Below are 23,570 nucleotides of genomic sequence, written 5' to 3' on the forward strand. Positions count from 1 at the left end.
TCTGTTGCTCTTTCTCTACCGCTTTCTAGTAGTATAAGAAACAATACTACGTTCTTCTAAAATTGTTTAACTTGTTAATAAAAAGAAACAAATACCCTCTACCTCTATTAACTACATCCTTCCCTACTAAAAAACACTCTGCGGCAGAACAGCAACACCTGTATTGCAACTACTATCGCGTTGCTGAAATACTCCCCCTAAACCCGCACTGCATGTCGCTTTGCTAACTATTCTGCATACTTCTTCTAATCTCCCTCTAGCTCTCCTGTATACCCTAACTCTTGCACTAGCTCTACGCCCGCCGCTTTACTCGCAATTGCTCGAACTACTAGTATCACTACGTTCGGCCACTGACACCGCTGACTCATGCTCTCCCCAGTCGCGCAGTACTTCTAACTTACCTAGCACCGTTAGCAGCTATAAATCCTCTCTCCGCTGTCGCACACAAACTGTCAAAACTAGTCTACATCTGTTGCAGTAAGCCCTGCGTGTGCTGTGCACTGCACCGCCTTATGCCGCTTCTATCCCTCGCTCCTGCTCTCTCTAGCTACAAAGCACACCCTACATCTATGCCGAATCTTATCCATTATCGCCCGCACATCCTCCCACTCGGCACTCGCCTAACCCTGCGCTTCCTGCACTTCTCCTATCCCCTCCCCGCACCAGTCGCACCCTGCGCTCTTAATGTCGTTGCAGCCTATGCTCTTCCTATTAAGATAACCGCTTATTAGCCCCCTGCGACACCCACTCCCTATAATAAATAGCCCTATCGCTTGCACGTCCAGTTCTCCCTTCTGCTGCTCTATCTGTCGCTCTACCTCTCCCTGCTCTACAACAAGTACAGAGTCTACTATCTCCCCCGCTCGTCCTCCGCGCCCGCTCTCTTAAGCAAAGTTAATCATACTCCACGGCATCCCTACGTGCACAATTAACACAATGCCCAGAAAATTAACCCCTGTGCCTAATGCAGATGTAGCCACAATCAACCCTCCCTCTTTCAGCCACGCTTCTAGCCTCTCAGCTCAATCTACTACCCTAGCGTAATAGTGCCCGCAGCCTAGTGCTGTAGCTAACGCTTCGCACTGCGCTTTACTGCGGCTGTATACAATCCCTCTCTGCCGCTTTCCCTTCAACCGCACCTGCTGTCGCCGGCACATAGCTAGCGCCGTCTCTTCTGCCTTGCTCTTCTTGCACTACGACACAAAGTACCGCGTGTTCGGCCGTACTGTACTAGCTCGGATGTATGTTGCTATCCGTACCTGCATGCTCTCTCCTAGCTCTTCTTCTCGCACCGGCGGCAGCGTCGCGGTAAGCAGTACTATCGGGCACAGTAGCAACCGCAGACTCTTCAGCTTTGCCAGCTTCGGTTGCTAGTCGCTCAATGTAAATACAAGATAACACTCGTCTACTACTACCCGCCGCAGTAGCCCCTTGCTGCTAAGCATGCCAGCATAGCTAAGAAAGTTGCCGCTGCTTACTACGTCCCCTGCTACGTCTGCACTTACTACAACAACGGCTGCTAGGTTCGTCTTACTATGCTTCCACTCTATACAGTCTACCCCGCAGTTCTGGATCCGCTGCACTAGATCCTTAATTAGCGCCCGGTACGGCACTACTACTACAGTAACCCCACCAGCCTCTAACAATGCCGGCACAGTAAAAAGTAAGCTCTTCCCCCTACCTATTAGAAGCACTACAACAAGCAGCGTCTGTCTGTCTAGTACAGCGTACATTGCCTGCTCCTGCTGCACTAACCAGAAGCTAACCTCTTCTTGCCTAAGCACCTGCTGCATAGCCTTGCGAACCTCCCTTTTACGCATGCTAACCGCCGAAGCCGTCCTCTCTCGCTCTTCTACTCTATTCTCCTCCTGTTGTTGCCTCTTCCTTGTCCTGTCTACAATGCTTTCGCCTGTCTAAGTGCTCTGTCCCTCGTCTCCTCCCGCTAACCCAAGAAACTAATGCTACCTCGTGCTTAGCAGCTGGAACGTCTCCATCAAACGCACGCTTAGATGCTTAACAATATCTAACCGCACGCTGTAGTTGCTAACGCCTATTATCGTTGTCCGCGAGTTCTGCAGCTCTAACGCGCTCTCCTCCTCCTTGTCTATCTTCTTCTTCTCTACTTCCCCTACTTTGTCTTGATACCCTTTGCTAAACGTCTCGCCTACTACCTTACGTCTAATCCTAACCGCTGTGTGTCGGTAGTTAAGCGTGTGCAACTCTACTCTAAGACGCTTGCCCGTCTCCCGCTTTAGCAAGCGCGTTAATTAATTAGTCTTCTATAGTCCTTGCTTATCGCTCTATACGTAGTTACGGAAGCTGCCCTCTAGCACCTCTACTGTAAGATACTTCTGAAACGGCTGCAAGTACGCTAAGTACACTGCTAACATCTGCTCGACCCGCGGCGGCAGAAAGCGCGGCACAATCTTCGGTTTGTCCTACTGCGACTGCGATTTGTAATAGCGGACTACTGTTATAATCTGCCCGTCTGTAATAAAGATATTGCGGTTCTGCAACACGCTATTCTAATGCCGCATTGTTGTAACCTTAGACCCTCTGCCCGGCTGCCCCAAAGTTATGTGCACACAGACAAGCAACAGCTCTAAAAAGCAGTTAACCTAACGCAAATACTGCTTTACCCGCCACCAGCTCTATGTGCTAGTACTCGACTGCATCCTCTAACCTAGTCCTCTCTCTTAAGCCTACGTCAGCATCTACGTAAGCCTGTTGTTAAGCCTGTTGTCGCGGCGAGTAATAAAAGACTCGCCGCGTCGTGTAAACGTAACGTCGTCCGTAACCTAATTAAGCGAAATAGTGAAGCGCTTGCTCGCCTGAGCTACCTAGAGAAGCTCCTGCCAAAGCATACGCTCCGCCTTAGCTACTATGTCTCGGGCTATCTGACAGAAGCGGCTGATGTAGATAGGGCGACCGTTTAGATAAAAGATCCTCTTATCCTTAGACTAGTACGCATTGCCTGAGTTGCTAGCGGCTAATGCAACCGACTTGCCGTACGCGAGTAAGCTAATCATTTCGCTTATCAGACTGTACAACCTGTCGGCGAGAAACTTCTGTCTCTTTGCTAGAAAGCGATCGCGGTTCTCGTCTGTTTGTTCGTTGCGCTGTGCAGCAGGAAGCAGCTTTTCTATAGTAAGTACACGCACGCAGTACACTACGCTAGCTAGCATATACAAATAGTTTTTCGCTGTTCGTAAGCGGTCTATCTCGCTGTTAATACCTAGCACAGCGAGAAAATGTAGCAATCCGCTGCAGAATAAGTTGTTGCTAACAGATTGGAAGATAAACGATGCAAGCACGTTGAGTAATGCGTCTACCTAAGCCTCTGTGTCGGCCCTATCTAACATGTCCTACAACGTAATCGCTAGCCCCTTCTGCTCTTCTTGCTAGCAGAAGAGCTCGCGGGCATCCTTTATAAAGTCGGGTTCCTTTTTCCGGCGCGCTTGACGGCGCGGGCGGCTGTCGCTGTTAGCTTTACTTCCAGATCTGCTAGACCTAGAAGAAGTAGTATTACAATCCTCTGCCGCATCGCTGTTAGGTGTATCGCTATCGCTGTCGTCTACACTACTCTGTTAGAACTAGGCAATTCTGCGCTCTTTGTTGGCAAGTATGCGTAGCAAGTAGCACACAAACTTCACTATATAGCTTGCGTACGTTGCCTAACTCTCCGGGTTCTGCAGTTAAGCTAACGGCCGCACATCTGCCTCCGACATCTTTGCGCTCTGTACCTATTGTCGTGACTTTCGCGCTAGTGTCGATAAGCTCTTAACACTCCTCTTAAGTAGTAGCTCTACTAACTTCGCTGCCCGCTGTAGCTTTACCTCGCTGCGGTCGGGTAGCCGGATCTAATGCGCAAGATGCTTTCGGTTCCGGTTCGCAAGATGCTCTAGCCAGCCTGTCCGCTTAAACCAGCCCGTTTTGTTAGTTTTTGCCGCTTCTGCCTCTATAACCTGCGCCTTCTCCTCTTCTATCTTCTTCGTCTCCTTCTATCGCTCTAGTTGCGCCTACACAACCTCAGCTACCTCGCCTAGAACAGACAGCTCGCTGTTCTCTTTATTATAAACAATAAAGTATCGCTGTAGCGCTCTTTCTCGAAAAAATGTCTGCACTTTAACCTTTTCGTACGCGGTATTGTCCTTCTTATCCTATAGTAGCTTATGTGCACTCTTCCGATGCATCCGTAACTTATTAATATTAATAGTAATATATTCGCACTTATCCTCTGCACACTGAAAGCCGTCTAGCGGTGCACTAAGCTCTGCAATTAGTAGGCCTAGCGGTGCGGGTAGCTGAATCTCTTGCGGGTTGCGAATCTATTCGCGATTGTTGTAACTCGCGATAACCTGCTGCCGTAGCTAGCTGCTAACACTGTAATGTTGACGCAGATGCGCATTAAGATTCTATAGCGCAGTCGCGTGCTGCTTACAGATAAGCGTCCTGTACTTGTGCAGATAGTATATTGTGTTCTTAATCGCGTTGAGTAATGCGGGCGGGTTATGCGGGCGGCGCGCGGTTGTTGCAGTAGTTAATGTTCCTTAGGCGGCTAGCGCGTTAGGCGGTTACGCGACCTACGAGAACTCTATGTTTTCCGCAGCTTAATACGACGCGCAACAGTAGATAATTGTTAGTGTTGTTACCTGAAAGATATGTTCTGATAGCAAAAAGTTAATCTGCGGTGTAAAAATGATGGAATTCAAATGGCAATGCCCGCGAGGATACTAAACGAGGATACCCTTAGATTCCGCTGTTCTAGGTTAGCGAGCCCTAACGCTTAGCCTAGTTTAGCGCGAGGATACGTATCCTCGTCGCCTTATATTGGTTAGGTTAGCGAGCTCTAACGCTTAGCCTAGTTTAGCGCGAGAATACGTATCCTCGTTGCCTTATATTAGTTAGGCCTACCTCTCTATTTCTTATTAGCTTTATTACTCTTACTAAAAATTGCTTAGAGCCTATAGCCTAATACGTTCTCTAGAGTAGATAGTAGAGAGGTAGTAGAGAGGTAATAGAGAAAGTAGAAGAGATAAGAAGATTATTATAGAGAGAGAAAGAGAGGTAAGAATAGAGGTGTAAAACCTGCGCTAATATAACTAATAGAGAGTAGAACCTACGCTAATTATAAATTGCAGTAGAATTCGATATAGCTGCTTAGAGATAGTGTTAAATTTACGTAATTATTCTATACAAGATAGCCTACTTAGATTTTATCTAGACTCTTAGGTAGTTAAGTTTAAAAGCCTTAGAGCTACTATCTTAGGCCTACCTCTCTATTTCTTATTAGCCTTATCGCTACTACTAAAAATCGCTTAGGTCTAATAGACCTAAGATATTCTCTAGAGTAAAGTTTTTTATATAATTATATTTAATTACTTTACTTTAAATATCTAGCTAGATTTTAAAAACTTAACTAATTAGGCTTTATACTTCTATCTTATATCTATTAGCTTAAAGACCTTACTCTATAGAAAGTTAGTAGAATATATCTTCATAATATACGTAATATTGTATTTGTAATAGATTTATAACTAGAATATCTACGAAGTTCCTCTCTACAAACACTACATCTATCTACAACGAAATCCTCTCAATATCGTTCTTCGCAGCATGGCTCGCAGCCACGTACGGCAACTGCTCCTGCAGCGCCTTAAAGTTCTTCTCCGCCTCCCAATTCCAGATGCTGTCGGACGCGAAGAGCAGATCAATCTCCTCGAGCGTGCGCTGGTTCGTCTCGGGGTACAGCGCCCAAACCATGGGGATCGTGATGGCGTTGCATGCGGCGAAGATGTAGAGCGTCTTCTCGCCGAGCGAGTCGAACATGATGGGGCAGAGGAGTGTGAGCCAGCCGTTGCCGATGGACCAGCCGACGACGCCCCAGGCATTGCCCTTTGCGCGCACTTCGAGGGGGAAGATCTCGGCGGGGTAGAGCCACGGGACTGTGAGCCATGTCGCGCCGAAGATGGCCGTGAAGATGAAGACCATGGAGACGGCGGCGTTTCCGTATGAAGACGCTGCGCCCGTGTCGCCGCGCTTTGTCGCTTCTTGTCCGAGGTACGAGAACCCTCCGGCGAGGGCCATTGCGATGCCTTGTCCTGCCGAGCCCCAGTAGCAAGTCCAGCGGCGGCCGATGCGGTCGAGTGTGAAGACGCAGATGAGTGTTGCAAACATGTAGAAGATGTTGTTGAGACCTGAGATCCATTGGCGCTTCGCCGGACTCATGCCCGCGATGCCGAAGATGGTGGGCGCGTAGATTGTGACGCCAGCGATACCAACCTGCGTGTTCAAGTCAGCGATCTCGATGTGCATAACGTGCGTCCGAACTTACCCATTCCTGCATGATCTGCAACCAAATCACGAGCTGAACGCGGCGGCCAGTGTGCAGCTTGCCTGACCCGATACCGAACAGCATGCGGAAGTAGTCTTGCTTGCGGAAGTTGGAGCGCTCCAACTCGCAAGAGGCGACAATCTCCTGGAACTCAACTTCCGCTCTCTCCTTGTCCTCTCCGGTGTCGCCTCGAAGTCGAGCCAGGACGTAGCGTCCCTCTGCCTCGCGACCCACCTTCACGAGCCAACGCGGGGATTCCGGGAAGAACATGACGGCGGCCATGAGGATCATGAGCATGGGGATCTGGAATGCGATGGGGAAGCGCCAGATGAAGGACGAAGTGCCGTCGCCGTAGAAGGAGCATGCGTACTCAAGCCAGTATGCGATGACGACACCGAGGATGTTGAGGGTGAATTCAATCGCGATAAACTGTCCGCGCGATGTGTGCTCCGCAGTCTCCGTGGCCCAGACAGGGATGATCGAGTTGAGGATACCGGTGCCCCAGCCGTTGACGAGACGTGCGCAGATCATCCATTCGTGGTTCATGGCCGAGCATTGCAAGCAGGCACCAACAGTTGCGACAGCAGCGCCGACGAATATTGTCTTGATGCGCCCGTAGCGATCACCGATCGAGCCACCGACCAAGCATCCCACCAGTGTTCCGAGGTAGTATACCGACACGATGCCGCCTTGAAGCAAGGTGTCGTCCACGACTGGACCACCATCTGCGCCTTTGTGTCCGAAGCCCATCAGGGTGTAGTAGTCGTATGCGGTGTTGACACCTCCCATCATTCCCTGGTCGTAACCGAAGAAGAGGATCGAAAGACCGGCGATACAATTGATCCTGGTGAAAGAGTTAGTGATGGCTCAATTGGATTGGAGAGAAATGCATACGCGATGAGCAACGCGCGCTTCTCATATCGATGAACGACATTCCACTTGGAAATTTGGTCCATGGTGGGCAATGGCTTCGCAACGTCAGACCCTTGTTTGGGTGTAGTATCGCGAACGTGTGCGATTCGATGCTTCGCTGAGCGGGAAACCTTGTCGCGAAACTTCGAAGCCCGTAGGCGGATCGGGCGTACTTATAGCATGATGCCGTGAGCATGGATGGGTTACATCGTGACTTTCGCGCGTGGTCGTCCAACCCTGCGGAGGCCGTTGATTCCCATGGGGCCCCAATTGTCGGCCCCTCTTTTCATGACTGGGACGCGGAAGCCTCTCCAGTTGCGACCATGGATGTGTGGATCGTAAGCTCTCGATAGCTTGTTAGTCGCGGCCAAGTCGCGCGACAGTGGTCCGAATGCTTCGCGCATTACTAGAGGCGGTAAGCCGCCCTGGCACAGACGCCGGTGCACTTGCCTGAAGCTTGCCGGCACCAAGCCTAGCGCCCAGGCGGCTACCACTCTCAAAAGCCTTGAGAAGCTTTTGATGCCAGTCTTGCGAAGGCTTTGTGTGCAATGAATGAATGTGATGCCCGTCAAGTTATAGCGATTGAATGCGGCCATGAGACAGCGAACTGGGCGTGATATTCGACATCGTGGGTGGTGACGTAACATGAGTCAAGGTTTTCTGGGGAAGGACCTAACTTGACTTGGGCATGCACGATGCATCGGCCTGAACCCCGACCCGCTTCAATTGCCGACGGTTGAATGCGCGGTAATGCAAGGCTGTCCGATGACGATTGGCAAGAGTTCCGTGAGAGCAGTCGGCGTTTCTCGAGATCGGGCGCTTCAGTTTCCCAGTTTGACGTTCGCAGTGCGCGACAGCGGTCGCTTCTCGTGCAGAGGCGCGGGCGAAGACGGAGGGTGTGGTGTGAAGCTTGACCGATGAGCGTCGATGGTCCATAAGCGGCACCGGACCCGATGCCGGGTTTACCAAGTTCACGTTCAAAAGAGGGACGCGGACTCTGCGACGCTCACCACTGATACACGTCAATGAGTATGGAGTGCGCGATGGAGGGATTACTCGCTGGCGACAGCAGCTCATAACATAAGAACAGGGGACGGGTGGATTGGAGGGTGGTGTCGCTTCGGACTGTTATGGCGGGCGCTGGGCCGTACTTTCGCTCGCCTACTGGGTTTTACTCCCCTATCACATGAGCATAGGTGTCTCGTGGGTATAAAGCGGAACAGTGTGGTTTCAAGCCGCCGCGCCTCCGCTATGTTGTTTCTCACAATACCGCTTCAGATCCTCGCACCAGAGGGCGACCTTGCCCTTCAACGTGTCCTCCATCATCAGCTTGACAACCCGTGACAGCATGCCAGTCATGATCTCCCACGTCCTGACCTCGCATTCGTTCTCGCCGGTGACAATGACCTCGTGGAAGCGCTCTAGCTTGGGCGCAAAGCCGTACATGCCGCCGTTGCCCGTCCAACTCACCCTGTATACCCTACTGAGGTCGGCCGTAAACGAGGGGTCTTCGAGGAGGTCGGGCGTGAGGTAGGATGTCGGCGCAGAGGGCGTGCTGATGTCGACGACCTTCAGCTGCGTCTTTGTGATGTCGTTCGGCTTGTCCGCGTTCATGATGACATGGAACTCCATGGAGCAGCCGATGCTCATACGCTCTTGACTAGTCGAATCGAGATCGTTCCCGGGCGACTGGATCTCCGCGACGGGTACCCACGTGTTCCACGCTTTGTAGTCTTTGGCGCGGAGAAGGGTGTCGAATACGAGCGACGCCGGCGCGTGCACTACCGTCGAGTAGGCGATGGTGAGGATGGCGTCCTTTCGCGGGACGATCTTGGTGGTGAGCCCTTTCGCGGGCGGCCAGGCTGCAGTTTCAGACATGGCGTAGTGAGTCGTGTATGTGTATGCGCATCGTGATGGAACGAGGTGCAGATAGTGTTTGCTTATGCTGACGACTGCGCCGCGTTGGCTTATCGAAGGACGCGCCTTATCGATAGGCTAGCCCCAGGGGTGAAGCCGAGGCCACCCTCTCTCGTCACACCGCACACAGTACACATTACAACGTCTCACGATGTGGCATCCTTTCGACAACATATCCGAAGAGCTCGTTGATACCATCGTCAGCCTATGCTGCTGCCGACGCACACTAGCAAACTTATGCCGCGTGTCCAAGCAACTCAACCGCATCGCTACTCCTCATCTCTACGCGAATATCACATTATACTCAGACATAGGCGGAGAGGGAGCTCTGAGACACCTCCGCCCACTTGCGCACCGCTTTTTCGCCGATCCAACGTTTGCTGCGCTCGTAAAGTCCATCGCCCTTCCAGACGGTTGGGGAGGTTGTGAGAGCGCGCCTCGCCTTGACAATCTCAAGGTGAAGCCATGGCCAAGAATCGAAACTCCCGAAACCGAGCAACTGCTAGAGCGAATATGTCGGGAATACTACGACGATGAAACCAAGGCACTGAGAATGTACATCAAGTTGTATGCAGCTGATGCTGATGAAATTATCACACTGCTCGTCGCGAATCTCCCAAACCTTGAGAGACTAGACTTGGAATTCGGAGAGTTTCGTGACCATAAGCTCTTTTGCGAAATGATCAAGGGGTCTGCCGGGCGCCTTGAAGCTAAGAAAGCGGTGTCACTCAATTCGATGGAATCTTCCTCGTCTCCAACCGCCCCATTACAAAAGCCTGTCGACGTGTTCATCAGAGATTCTGATGCTGGCGACGTTGAATATCTGGCATCATTCTTCCACCTGCCGAATCTTCGCTCCATGTACGCATTCAAGTTTGGGGATGACAATCAAAATACCAATATGATGGAGAGGAATCCATTCGCCGTGTTGGGACTGCGATCCTGTGGCGTGCAATACATCGAGCTCAGAGCCTCCTCGCTGGCAACGCATACGTTGCGAGACTTGATCGAAGCGACTATACCGGGGAAACTCAAAGCTTTTCTGTACGAGAGGGTAGGTCCTTTCACGTCGCGCTCGGCGGAGCTTCCCTTTCTCATGCGTTGTCTGCAAGATCATCAGGACCACCTGAAGACTCTCGCACTCAGTTACGAGGAGACCGAGGGCAGTACGGTATTTGAAGAACCATGGTGGGAGTTCTTGGATAGACGGACGCCCGCCATGTCATTCACTTCTTTCAAGTCTCTTCGCCGCCTCCGAGTAGCGCCCGAAATGATCTGGGGATACACCCATGACGAATGCACCGTTCAGTTCGAGGATGAGATCATGCTGACCATAGACATGTTTTGGAAAGCTCTTCCAGCATCCTTGGAGGAGCTCTGGCTTACACGGTTGCAACGCCATTGGATACCTGGCTTTATGTCCCATGATCTCGGCATCATCCCACGCATCCTTATACCTGCGCTCCACCGTCTTGTAGAGGAAAGCAGCGAAGCATGTCCCCATCTCCGGTCGATCCGCATAGAAATCCTACCTCATCATTGGGAAGTCCTGTGGCTAGATCTGCTAGCCGAATTCTGTCACGACGCCGAAAGGAGAGGTATTCACTGCACTGTCATCTTCCTTCACCCGCGTGAAGTCAAGTCCGATTGGAAAACAAGGAGTGAAATGGTCGAGCGTGGATGGGGTTGGAACGAAGATGTCGAATGGAGCGAGGTTTCTATGGACGCAAACAAGACATGGCGGAAACATGGTGTTTATGCAGCGAGGGAGAATAACTTGAAAGGGAAAATGCGGGCGCTTCAAAACAGCATCTTCGCGTACGTAGGCGTCAAGTCGTTGTTATCCGAAGAGACCGAGACCGACGACGACTTATCTTTATCGGAACAGAGCGACACCGACGCTTCGGAATAACGAACTTCGAAAGGAAGAACAAAGTCAAGAGGTGCAACGGAGTGCACTCGGGAGTCGGTATTGGGTCGATCAAACATTTCGGTGGAGCCATCCAAAGGAGACAAACTACGTCAAAGGGGCGTTTGAGGTAGTGAATGCAATGAAGCAAGGAACATATGTACAAGCAGACGGCAATGACTATTAACGAGAAGGGAAAAACATCGCGACGAGCACGACATCTAGTGCGCAAACGAAAGATCAAACATCAGACTGTGTAGTCGCGCCAATAGCAGCACCGCTCTTCGGCACGAGAAAGTCGCTCTTCGGAACCCTTCCATCAGCACCTCTTGCCTTCTTCAACGTAGCAGGATCGACGCTCAAGAAGCTAGCATCCGACCAGCTGCCCGACTGCCACGAGTTGCCCGTAGCCTTGATACCCGACGCCGTGAGGCTGACCTGCGAGCTACCCACATTCGAAACAGCAATATTGTTCTTCATATTCGAGCTGGAGCTGCGGAAGTTGAAGCCCACATCACCATTCTTCCACGCGGTATTGCGCTCGACAGTCAAGCTACCAGGGTTCCCGTTGTCAATAAACCCCTTCTTCGCGTTGGAGAACGCCATGCAGTTGCGCACAATGTGGTTGGCAGGCGGGTTATCCGTGATACCGAGCTTGAAACCGTTGCCGTCTCCTTCGAAAGAGCTAAAGCCCCAGCGATTGAACCCGTTGCCCCACGCATATACCTCTTCCAGTGTGACGGACGAGCCGAACATGAAGAGGTCGAGGCCGTCGTCGACGTTCTCCCATAAGCGCGCATTGCGCAGGACGTTGCCCTCGCCCGATCCCTCCTTGCAAGCGAAGCCGTCGGCGGACTCGCCGTTCTTGCGCGGGTCGCGGTTGCGGTACGAGTCGAGGTACACGACTGTGTTGTTGGAGGAGGCGCCTTGGAGTTGGAAACCGGTTTCGTAGTTGTCGTGGGTGGTGAGGAGTTCGTAGTGGTTGTGCGACGCGTCGCGGGCGTATACGCCGTATGGGCCGTTGATGATCCTGGGGGGTTGTGTTAGTATGCAAGACGATCGGGGTGTGGAGGTAGATAGATATACTTACTCCAAGTTGTAGAACTTCCAGTAGTTCGCTTTCTCGATGTGGAGAGCACCGCGCTCCTTGTTTGGTAGAGACTCGTCTAAGCCATACGGGGTGCCGGGCATGCCTTCGCCATCGATGATGACCTTCTCCTTCTCGAAGGAACGGAGCGTAATGGGCTGGATTCTGGTGCCGCTCTTGGTGATTTGGATGTTTGTCGTGGGCTTGTATGTACCAGCGCGGAGAAGGATTACATCGCCAGGCGCAGCAGCGTTGACGGCTGATTGGATTGAGCCAAAGGGTGCGGCAGAGGTACCGGTTCCTTGACCTGTTGGCGAAACATAGATGTCTTTGGCGTTTGCAGAAGCCGATAGCGCAGCGATAGCAGCCGCGAAACTAAGCGAACGCATGTTGAAAAGTAGTATGTTAAATCAAGATAGCTATTGAGAGGTACTGGTAGGCCAAGGTAATTCTGGATTCCCACAACGACCAGGCCATGGACTCTATATACTCCCAAGTCAATCTCCGTGGCATCTCGCGAACCCAAGATTTTGTCGCATGTCATGAGTCCGTACCTCTGTAGCTCTCGTGTCAGTCGCCAAGATATAATAGATGAGCATGCGCCGTCGTCGAAGCTCCACCAATGCCTTAAATTTCCGACTTTTCGCTTCGTGCAACCCTCGACGCGGTGGCACACACGCCCGAATGAGCAAGCTCTGCTGTACCCCACACTCGCTTGCGGTAATTATTCATGTCGCACGTGGTGGCGCATGCGAGTGGGTATGTGATTGATGGATCGCACAGACGGAGTTTCAAAACATCGCCAAGTGAGAGGAGGTTTTGCGCTATGCAGACATTGGTGCAGACGGCCTTTATTGCGACTAGGTAGTACCGGGAGAACTTCGACCGAGGGACTATCCATCCCATTCATGGGTCTGTATACGCGCTGTCGCGAGTCGTGCGCAGTTGATGGTGTGGTGGTGAAGTGGTGTTGAAGGATAGTGTTCAGTAATCTGAGATGGCCGACCAGCGGCAATGGCGGCCGCCGAATGCGCCAAGCTAGTCCAGATCTTGTGTTGCCCCAACGCCAGTGTCAATGCTTGCTAAACGATCCGATATTGAGAAAGGACGGCCTCATGTACCTTGTGCTGGCAGGGGAGAACGCTCAACCACCGTCGTATTACACGCATCCAAGACCACAATCTTGATCACGTTGTCGCGTTACCTTCCACGCATCGACATCTTCCGGAGATATTCCACTAACACCCTTCCACCATCCATCTTGTGTGAAGTTGAAAGGCCAGAAGTCAAAAGCCATACGTCCAATGTTCGTTTTCTCCTCTTCCGTCTCCATCTCTTCCTTCGCCTTGTGCAACAAGTCGTGCAGCAAAGTCGCCCCAAGGCCCTTGAAGTGCACGTGAATAAGCATCTCATCTATATGCGACGGTACGCTTGCGTTGGGCGTCAGGTGAAATGGTAGATGTACCATCGGCCAGGTATAAGGATCTTGAGGGTCCCATTCTTGTGAATCGTCGACTGGCGATCGTTCAACTTCCTTTGCGCGTGTCTTGAGTGGTGTAAGTTCATGGTCAATCTCGTCCGGATCGTCGGCCACGATTGTTGGAGAGCGGCGGTGCAACACCGTAGATGGCGTTATCACAGGCAGTGTCGCAAGTGAAGAGCCACGAGCTGGTCATAGGTTCGTCCCGCCCGGCCAGCCTTCGAGCAATCCTGGCGCGTCGTGGTAGAATGAGGTTGGAGAGGTCACACGCCACGGAACTTGCGCTGTGGTAATGAGGTAGGTGTCCTCGTCCGGACTGTAATCTGGTGTCGACGGGTCCACTAAGCTCGCTCTCGGCGACAGTCCCTTGTCGCAAGCGCTCGATACGACCCGAGCTACCCTTTCCTCCTCACTGTCAGATGCTCCTTGTATGCAGCCCTCGGCTATGCATAGTGGTGGGAACGAAGTGTATGTAGTCGCAGGCTGAGTCATAGTCGCGAACTCCGTGAGAAGAGTGCGAGAGGTGGTAGTTACCTGAAGGCTTAGTTAAGTGTATACCACGAGTCCACTTCAAGCGTGCTTTGGGAAAGCTCCGCAAAGAACAGTGGAAACATAAGATCATATATTACGCACGTCTTGTTCGGCGTGTAGCTGTGGAACCGCTGCGAGTCCGACTTCACGATATGACGGGCATGACGCGCCACGAGCGAAGGGAGCGTAAAGCGGGGAAATGCAATGTATGTTTAGTCTCTATCTAGCGGCTATCAGCAACACACAAGCGCGGTATATGCACGCAGCAAGACCGTCAACGCGCCGTATTGAAAGCTGACACATTCTGACATGTGGTGTTGGTTCTGAACCTTTTCGCAGACCGCCATCTTAGAACATTCCACCGTGAATATCGCGCTTGCCGTGAGGTGAGTCTTCGGCCGTGCTGCCGCCGGTGAGCAGACTCGTCGCGTTGCGGACAATACTTGTCGTAGCTAGAATGTTCATGAGAGTGATCTCGTCCGACTTCTTTGTCCAGCCCAAATCATTAGGGAGACGTTCATTCTCTGCTCTAACGTTAGCTTCCATTCCAACATTGCGCCCGATAATGTTGAAAGCAGTGGATGAACTCACCAAAGAAGTACTGCATCAACGTGCGGTTGACAGTACCCTCCTCAAGAGAACCAAAGGCGATGATAGGCGCTGCGACTTCACCCAGACTGAACTCTTCGGTAGAAGCGGTGAAGGTGTAGTTTGGGTTCGTTGCTCGGCTCTCCAACTGACGGAAGATCTTGGAGTTGGCCAGCATCTTAGCTGTCACCACCTCTTCCGTCCACCACTGCTTCGATACATTGTATACCGTCTCGTTGAAAACGTGGTTGTTGCCAAATGCCGCATCGGTACGCGTCAGGCTGGCGTCGTGCTCGAGGACATTGTGAACGTTGAGCTGTTCGAGAGTGAAGAAAGTCGCGTTCGGTTCTGGATTGGCAATGATTGCTTGCTGCCACATAAGCGCGCCGAGAGACGCGTTGAAGTTCAGACCATCTTTCAGACCCTTGACTACGTTCTCTTGGGTGAAGTTACGGCCATCGCGGGGAAGAAAGCCGTGGTTCGCTAGGGTGTTAAGCATCGGGCATGGGCCGCGGACTGCGGATGTTCGCATTAGATATTTGTTGCGCAGAAGAGCTTTGATACATACAGTCATTTGGCGAGGCCGCCATCCAAGCATGAGGATCCGAGGGTGCAGCATCGTACTGAGGTATCGCCGAGGCGAGTGTCGCGGTGGAAGCGACGAAGACGGTAGTAAACTTCATGATGGAATGGAAGATAGTAGTGATGAACGGACGGTAGTCACGAAGCGAATTGAGTTGCTGTGTAGGCTGTTGTTGCACCACTGACAAGAACGGAGCCATGTCTTATATGTCTCTTTGAAGACCCCAGGTTTGACAGTTCTAAAAGCAACATTAGTAAACACCTTCGTCCGTATGGTATACGCGTAACAGGTATCGCTAGTTCGTGGTACCAGCTTCGCAACCAAGACCAGATAGACAGCAACATAGTGCCAGCATCCTAGGTGATGCACGCCGGGAAGGGCGCACAGCCATGCTTCCGGTGTCGATCCACGGAAGCGCGAGATCTAAAAGCCCCAGATATTTGTTTCAGTAAAGCATATGGCCAATGATATTTCGTCGATTAGATAGCATAGCGCAGGGCGACGTCACGCCTGGACACAAGTCGTATCGCGGAAAGAGTACGACGCGGAGGACCGTGCATACGTGTGCGGAAGCTTCGCTGTCGGTCTCGCACTCGCACTCCAAGACTGCGTCGACAACTTCTCACATCAGAAGTCGTCGTCATATTCTGAATTTCGGAGTAAACTGACCAACTCATTCAGCTCCAAGAAGTCAGTCTTTAATTCGCGGTCGCAACGCCCTTGTCCCCAGGGGAGAGAGCCGGACGAGTCTCTTCCGCAATGCCGGAGCAGTCGGCTTCGAGCACAAGACGACGGTTACGTATCGCAACCTTCGAAGAATGCTGAACATAATATGGCCTTTATCTACGTCTTCGTGAAGGTGCCGACTGGTCGCTAGCACAACATCGCCGTTGGCTGAGGGCCCGTCGCGGCGGAGGGTATCGCGTCGCCGGAGAAGAACATGAGGACAAGTAAGGAAGATACTGCCATCAGGAGATAGATTCTCATTCGGAACACGTCCATAATACTCTGGAGAAAACTTGTGCGACACCTGTCGTGATGGATGCTTGGTAAAGCGAGGGCACAGCGCGACAACGGGTGCTGATGAGGGGCAGCCTGCCGCCTCGCCTACGAACAAGGGGCAGGCACGACTGGCAACATTTTGTTGCGCGGGCCTGTTGTTGCATGAGCCGAACACCCCCGTCACATATACAAACCACCTCAGATTTGACAATTGACAGCGTCATGCCTCGCGCCGCGCCTGTGCCACCCACTCCGCTGTCTATCTGACTTCGCCCGTGGCTGTAGAAAGTCTCGTTCGACCCTGCAGCTGTGCAGCAGGTATGCGAGGCGAGCTACCTGCGTGACATGTCTCTATTGGTGCACGCCGGGCGCTGCATAGCTTAAGTGAATAGCTAGAGAGATCTAGGCTCGAAAGACAGAAGACAGAATGTGCAATAGAGCTCGTGGGAGGACTCAGAGCACAATGATGTGTTTGGGCGTAGAACGAGGCTGAGCCTAGCTTCGCGCCTCGAACCTAGTGTTTTGGTCTGGGCCCGTTCGCACGGACATTTTTGGCACTGTGATCCTGGCTCTGATCGAAGAGCGGGAGCGTAGCCGAGGTGACAATCGTTTATGACCTTTGCCACTTAGCAGTGTCGTCCTTATGGATATCTCGAATTCTCCGGTCTAGAGACAGAGTGATCGCTGCAAGGTACGGTGAAGTTCCGAACTTTGCAAAAGCTCGCTAAAGAGACCTCGGGCGCACGGCTATTCATTATTCGCTTTTGAACTCGTCTGTAGAGAGATCTAGCTGTCTAATTCGGCGTTGAAGGCTTTTGAGTTCGAGGCGACAATGTCTACTCGACTTCAGCTGCTCCTGCACTGGAGTCCAGAAAAGGCATGGGATGGACACGTGGGACACGAATCACATACATTCCCTGATACACTCGCACCTCGTTACTTATGCTACTGGTTCTAGCCCTGGCCTAAATATTTCAGCTCCATGTCCTCGTCAAGCCTTGTCAATTGTGGCTTTCAGCCTCGTCTGCTGTATATCTCTTTGCGGCTGCGATAAGAACTATCTCTCACGCTTACCCGCCCACAGTCTCATCGCGTCTCATCGCGGACTTCATCATGGCGGGTGCGATCATGCATAAGTTACGTTCGATACCACTCTTGGTACCCTATAACAACGCTACAAAATCACGAAAAGCACGACCGAAATGGCGGACTAGCCTGCTCCTCCTTGTTGGTCTTGCCGCAGCAGTCCTCATAACGAACATCGCCTTCCTTGTGTGGGCGATATCGACTCGAGGAACGCGCAACGGGACCGGCGCACTTTACGAAGCGTCGTGCGACGAGATGCGTAAGGTGAACACCGGAATTCATGTCCTTATCAACATTTTGAGTACTATGCTCCTTGGAGGCAGCAACTACTGCATGCAATGCTTGTCAGCACCTTCTCGGCTAGAGGTTGACGCAGCGCATGCGCGAGGCCGGTATCTCGATATTGGTGTCCCGAGCCTGCACAATGTCTTGGCATCGCCTCTAAGTTTCAAGAAAAAGATATGTTGGTGGATACTTGCAGCGTCATCTTTTCCATTGCACTTGTGGTAAGCGCCATCATCATTGTCATGGCTGAGACCAATCGTACTAAGATGCACTAGTTATAACTCAGCGGTCTTCGCAACACTATCAGCTCAGACTTATGGCGCCTGGCAGCTTGGTTCCGAAGCCAAGGCTGCCCTGGACAATGGAACATACTTCACAAATATCCCGGGGAAGAACCTAAGCTTAGAAGTGGCAACACTCCTGAGGGCCTATGAACCAGCCCTCGAAAGAAAGCGATTAGAGCGACTCGACGTACTCAGCTGCATCAACGAATACAGTCAACCACTTCAAGCGTCTCGAGGAAATGTATTCCTCGTCACACAAAACAGTTCCGTTTTATACAATGGTACCAGACTCTACGAGAACGTGGTCGACATATCTTCCGCGGACGAGGGCGGTCATCAATATTGTAGGGATCCAGACTTGGGGACGCAGTGGATATACTCCCAATTCACGGTTTTTCCGAACGGCTTTCACGGCTCGGTCGGAGTTTGTGTTCCTCGAGCATACGATACGCTACTGTCGCAATTGAAGTCAAATCCCTCCAGCTGGACACCGTTTTCGTCAACCATAGACTACTGTCTCAGCGAGCGGATGGAGCAACAATGCACACTTAACTTCAGCATCCATATAGGAATCATTGTCATTGTGTGCAATGCACTAAAGCTGATTGTTATGCTGTGTAGCACGATGATCTTGCGCCATAGTCCCTTGCTCACGATCGGAGATGCCGTGTCTTCGTTTTTACAAGAGCCTGACAATGGAACACTGCAAATGTGCCTCAAGTCACAAAAGACCGTACACACACAATCTGAGGCGCAACGACGAGTACCACAGCCTGCTTCACCCTATAATCGTGTCAGACCATGGTGGATGTCATCTGTCAAGCCTGGTAAAGCTTTTATATGTGTTATAGCGTACGTTCAAGTTCGAAAATTGTTAAGGTCAAACTGGCTAATTATTTGCAGTTTGTCCGCGGGAGTTTTCGTGCTGCTGGGATTGTTCATTTGGCGCTACCGTGAAATTCAGAGCGCAAGAAGCCTCGGGGACGTCCTCGGGATTGGTCTTGGTCGCATAGATCCCCGCACCGTCATTGCTTTTATCCCAAAGGATAACGAGTGGCCCTTCAAGGGTGTACCTGGCATTCTAGCGAATGTCTTCCTCGCAAACAGTCCACAGGTCATTATCTCGCTCATCTACTTCTCCTACAACGCCACAATCACATCCATGCTGCTTGCACGGGAGTGGTCTAGCTACTTCTCGGAGGCCAAAGGATTGCGCGTGTCCACCAACGAATCCGGCGTACAGCGCAGCACATATTTCCTCCAACTACCTTACCGCTACGCTATACCGCTGCTCATGTTCTCCTGCGTGCTACATTGGCTGGCCTCCCAAAGCATATTCGTGGTGGCTGTCGAGGTGTACAACATGCATGGAAACCATAATACGACCGGTCAATGTTATCACTGGGGGTCGGAACCGATCGCGTATTCCTCGACCACGTATGTTGGCCAGCCTCGTTCACGAGCTGATGCGGGTTATTGTGGTGCTGACTTCATCACATGCGGTTACTCACCACTCGGCATCTTTATCTCCCTGATAGTTGCTTGTGTTCTAGTGCTCTTCTTGGTTATCTTGGGCTTAAAGCGACTGAACCCAATGCCGGTTGTAGGTTCGTGTAGCATCGCTATCGCAGCTTCTTGTCATGCACGACTTGATGAGGACGCACCCTGGGAGAAACCTCTGCGATGGGGCGCATTCGAGACCTTATTGGAGCACGGCGACCTTGGTCACTGTGGACTTTCTTGCGAGCCGGTTAATACGCCGGTGAACGGTAGTCTATACAATTAAGACCAGAACACGTCCGATGTACGTTGGAGGCAAATTGCGCAACGCTGTGTCTTGATAGATGTTTGGTCACCATGATGGAGTAAGGATACAACGCGACGACAGGTGCGAATGAAGGGCACCCTCTCGCCTCGTCCCGCCTAGGATCAAGCGGCAGGCACGGCTGGCACCTGGCAACAACAACCCACAACTCCCTCGTGACATCTCTAAAGCATGCCCACAACACCTCAAAACACATCAGACTCATTAAACGCGCCTCACAAGCGGTCAACCCCTCGCCAAACACCATTCCCATTTCCCCCAAACCCGTACCTGCGCAAGCCTCACCTCGCGCACCTCCGGTCCAACGAAACCGCGTCCCCACGTCCCTCCACATGCGCATCACAAAAGGGCATCACGACCCCTCTACCCCTCCCGCCTACTATTCGCTGTAGACTCTGATCCTTCAGCGCAAACGCACGCTGGCTGAGGCGAGGCGGCGTGCGGCTCTGGCCTAGGTGTTCGTCTCCTTCAGCCGCGAAGGAAGTGTGATTGGCTAGTTGTAAACGCCACTAACTTTGCCTTGCAGCCAATTCTAGTCGCTACAACGAGGGTCGCGGAGTGCGCTAAGATGTCCTCACGTCTTTGTGGTCAGCGGTTGCTGCGATTTGGTCGGGATAGGCATGGTAGGTGTGGGTTGGGGGTTGTTCTGGAAGGTGACGGTAAGGCGTGATGGGGTGTTATTCGTGGCATGAAAACCCCTCGTGTTCTTGCTATTGGGATTGAAAGCCTGGCATATCCTTTCTGTTATCACGGAGCGTAGTTCTTGTCACCTTTTTGTCTGCATAATCTGGACTTTCGCTCACTACAATACTGTCGTTACACTTAATCTTTCCGTTGGGTCCTTCGTCTCGTCACCATTTTCTAGTTTACAAACACAACGCTTTTGCATCTCCAATCATCTTTACTCGAAGAAGCCATCAACCTGTCACAACAGCAACAACAACCAAACACACACAATGCCACCAAACCCCCTCCCCACAACGTCCCTCACCCCCGAAGCCCCCCCAGCCATAATCCCCATCCCCAACGGCAGCTCCCGACGCGACGGCTTCAGTCCCGGCGCGATAATCGGCATCGTAATAGCCATCGTCTGCCTCCTCCTCGCCGTCCCCATCATCGCCATCCTGCTCCGCCGCTACGAAAAGACACGGTTACGAGAGACACCCAAGCTGAGCCCGGCAAGCAGCAGCGACATCAGTCTGCGGAGTGTGCAGGAGAACCATAGTTTGAAGAGCATCTTGGTGACGAAGGAGCTGTCGAGATCGAGTATGAGGATGGAGATGGATAGGGTGGATTCGGGAAGTGGGGTTAGGAGGCCGGAGGATGTTTATGGGCAGGGGAGGGAGAGGGAGAGGGGGTGGAGTTGTACGGAGGTTAGGGGTGGGTGAGAGGGAGGGGGGGTTTGTGATATTGCTTTTCATGATGACTGGCCATCATGTCGCATGCGTGGACGCCATGCGACGAATGGAACGGACCTCTCAAGCTCCGCTTATCGACACACAACATCCGCGACATTGGTGCGGCAGGTTCAGCCACTATCGCGGATAAGGCGACCAGCTCCGAAGAGACAGTTGAATATGTCTTGACAACCACGCCGTGCAGGCTCGATGGTTTCTAGTGCCTCGATCAAGTCGCAGGAAGAGTGCATAAGCGAGTGGCAATGGTGACCCGAGTCAGACTTGATGGATGAGTCGACACCGTGATGGCGGCTGGATGGGTAATGGGTGAGGGCCACTGAAGAGAAAGGGTTGAAAGGGTAGTTTTGTATCTTTGTCGATGGTATTGCGACGTCTTACAACTTCCGATAAAGATGCACCTGCATACGCATATTCTCCAGCTCAATCGGATACCTTAACCTCTCATCCAACCTATACCACCTACTATCATCCTCTTTGACTTTCTCCCATCGCACAATCTCTTCCTTGCCGCGCTCATTCAAATTCCCGCTGGCCTGCTTCAACAGTGTATGGTCGAGGAGCCATTGCATGGGGTACTTCTTCTCGGCGCCGTTCAGCGTGACGGATGAGTAACTTCCGGGGCTGTCGACGGCGAGGAAGAGAGCGCCGGGTTGGAGGATAGATGTCATTAGGAGGAGGAACTTTTGGGTTAGGGGGAGTGAGGCTGTGTATAGTTCGTTTAGGGTGAAGAGGAGTGTGACGAGGTTTGCGTCGGCGAGTTGTTCGGATAGTTCTTCAGCCGAGGCTGAGAGTACGTCTTGCTGCTTGAATCGTACGGTGACGTCTTCTGGGTTGAGAGGCGGGACATTCGCGGCTCTCGCAGCGGCTGATGCGTATTTCGATAGTTCGGCCGGGACCGTGAGTTGTTTGGCGAGGTTTTCCACGACCACACTCCAGTCGGCGATGTCGATGGCGGCAATTTCCACATGACCTCTCGGACCATCTACATCTTCTCCATCTTGTGAATATGTGGTCGACATCAGTTTTTGCAAGCCGCCCAAAGTCACAATCTCCGCGCCCGCTCCACCACCCAAACACACAATCTTCCTGTTCTTCGGCTTGACTTGCTCGGTCTTGCCTTCTAGATCCTCTTCCTCATCTTCCTCATCAACCCATATCTCGTCCCTCAACTCCCACATGAGATCCAAATATCCCAACGCGCGACTCGGACTCCACCTCGCCGCATACGCCTCCAAATACTCCTTCTTCCCAAATGCAGTCGCAAAGTCGCGCTTGTAAAGATGGCCCTTGACTTCCTGCAACAGCGGCGTAATATCCGCGCTCATCCTCTCCGCGAACGAGTTGCGGAAAATGTTCAACAAAAGCTGTTGGAGTTCAATCGGAATGTAAGAAATCCCAGGTCCTTTAGCGCCATTCGCCAGACGCTTTTCCGGTTTTTTGGGCTTCGCAGGTTGCGTTCCTTCTCTTTGCGCCTTGCGCTTTGCGTTCAGCTTGGAATTGGGCGCCATGTCTGTTATTGTTTGTGTTGTTGTTTACAGCCGAGTGCGACAGTCATCGGACTAGGTGGGAAAGGATGGTGAAAGTCTCGTTATCGATAAGTGGTAAGCGAAGAGAGTTGTGATTCGTCCCCGCCAGCTCAGTGCTCGGAATGCGTTCCGACGGCTCCAGCTCTATTGCCGACCTCGGGATATGTAGTGACGAGCACGCAGCTTGACTCATCTCGATCTCGACGAAGAGGAGCATACGCGTTTGACTCAGACTGAGTCCTTATCTATATAAGTCGACAAGAAGACGTTCACGATTACAAGAACATTTCATCGATTTACCAACCTCACAATGCGTCTCCCATACGTCCCCGACCCGCCGAACTTCACGTCCGAAGAAGACAAAGCCGTCGAGCAGCGCGTCAGACAACGGCGAGGCGAGAAGGGCCTCATAGCTCTAGACCGGACATTGCTTCATGCTCCCCCGGTCGCGGACGGGTGGTAAGTTCCAAAGCATCATGCTCCAATCTTCCATATCATGCTCTCCTACCTAGTCCACACACGATGGACGGGCGCATAACACAGCCATACCCACTCCATCCACACATCCACTTTGAGATGCAACGAACTGACGGAGATGACCAGGAACTCATTCCTCGGCTCCATCCGCACGAAAACCAGTCTACCCACATCCATCCGCGAAACAGCCATTTGCCGCGTTGCAGTTCTAAACAAGGCATGGTACGAATGGGAGTCTCATTGTGAGGTTGGTAAATCGATGAAATGTTCTTGTAATCGTGAACGTCTTCTTGTCGACTTATATAGATAAGGACTCAGTCTGAGTC

The 23,570-nt window shown here is 52.0% G+C and overlaps 8 protein-coding genes across 8 annotated transcripts; 3 read left to right on the plus strand and 5 right to left on the minus strand.

Annotated features, from left to right (window-relative positions):
• Nucleotides 1–5,580: 5,580 nt before the first annotated feature.
• Nucleotides 5,581–7,290, minus strand: J4E86_011783 (uncharacterized protein; the record flags this gene model as incomplete). Its single annotated transcript, XM_051452269.1, has 3 exons — nt 5,581–6,282; nt 6,335–7,178; nt 7,229–7,290. The coding sequence occupies 3 exons, from the start codon at nt 7,288–7,290 to the stop codon at nt 5,581–5,583; spliced, it is 1,608 nt and encodes a 535-aa protein (XP_051296560.1).
• A 1,186-nt stretch (nt 7,291–8,476) lies between these two features.
• On the minus strand, nt 8,477–9,124 carry J4E86_011784 (uncharacterized protein; the record flags this gene model as incomplete). The annotated part of the gene is made up of 1 exon (XM_051452270.1): nt 8,477–9,124. One exon carries the CDS (start codon nt 9,122–9,124, stop codon nt 8,477–8,479), a length of 648 nt encoding a protein of 215 aa, XP_051296561.1.
• A 190-nt stretch (nt 9,125–9,314) lies between these two features.
• On the plus strand, nt 9,315–11,075 carry J4E86_011785 (uncharacterized protein; the record flags this gene model as incomplete). The annotated part of the gene is made up of 1 exon (XM_051452271.1): nt 9,315–11,075. The coding sequence occupies one exon, from the start codon at nt 9,315–9,317 to the stop codon at nt 11,073–11,075; it is 1,761 nt and encodes a 586-aa protein (XP_051296562.1).
• A 237-nt stretch (nt 11,076–11,312) lies between these two features.
• J4E86_011786 (uncharacterized protein) lies at nt 11,313–12,548 on the minus strand (the record flags this gene model as incomplete). The annotated part of the gene is made up of 2 exons (XM_051452272.1): nt 11,313–12,102; nt 12,163–12,548. The coding sequence occupies 2 exons, from the start codon at nt 12,546–12,548 to the stop codon at nt 11,313–11,315; spliced, it is 1,176 nt and encodes a 391-aa protein (XP_051296563.1).
• A 1,970-nt stretch (nt 12,549–14,518) lies between these two features.
• Nucleotides 14,519–15,540, minus strand: J4E86_011787 (uncharacterized protein; the record flags this gene model as incomplete). Its single annotated transcript, XM_051452273.1, has 3 exons — nt 14,519–14,694; nt 14,762–15,274; nt 15,327–15,540. 3 exons carry the CDS (start codon nt 15,538–15,540, stop codon nt 14,519–14,521), a joined length of 903 nt encoding a protein of 300 aa, XP_051296564.1.
• A 5,239-nt stretch (nt 15,541–20,779) lies between these two features.
• On the plus strand, nt 20,780–21,211 carry J4E86_011788 (uncharacterized protein; the record flags this gene model as incomplete). Its single annotated transcript, XM_051452274.1, has 1 exon — nt 20,780–21,211. The coding sequence occupies one exon, from the start codon at nt 20,780–20,782 to the stop codon at nt 21,209–21,211; it is 432 nt and encodes a 143-aa protein (XP_051296565.1).
• A 404-nt stretch (nt 21,212–21,615) lies between these two features.
• On the minus strand, nt 21,616–22,749 carry J4E86_011789 (uncharacterized protein; the record flags this gene model as incomplete). The annotated part of the gene is made up of 1 exon (XM_051452275.1): nt 21,616–22,749. The coding sequence occupies one exon, from the start codon at nt 22,747–22,749 to the stop codon at nt 21,616–21,618; it is 1,134 nt and encodes a 377-aa protein (XP_051296566.1).
• Nucleotides 22,750–23,077: 328 nt separating this feature from the next.
• On the plus strand, nt 23,078–23,466 carry J4E86_011790 (uncharacterized protein; the record flags this gene model as incomplete). Its single annotated transcript, XM_051452276.1, has 2 exons — nt 23,078–23,226; nt 23,371–23,466. Coding segments are annotated over 2 exons (245 nt in total), but the record flags the coding sequence as incomplete, so codon positions are not given.
• Nucleotides 23,467–23,570: the final 104 nt, after the last annotated feature.

The sequence above is a fragment of the Alternaria arbusti genome (genome assembly GCF_024043155.1).
Source record: "Alternaria arbusti strain BMP 1465 chromosome Unknown scaffold_46, whole genome shotgun sequence".
NCBI classification, from domain to species: Eukaryota; Fungi; Ascomycota; class Dothideomycetes; order Pleosporales; family Pleosporaceae; genus Alternaria; species Alternaria arbusti.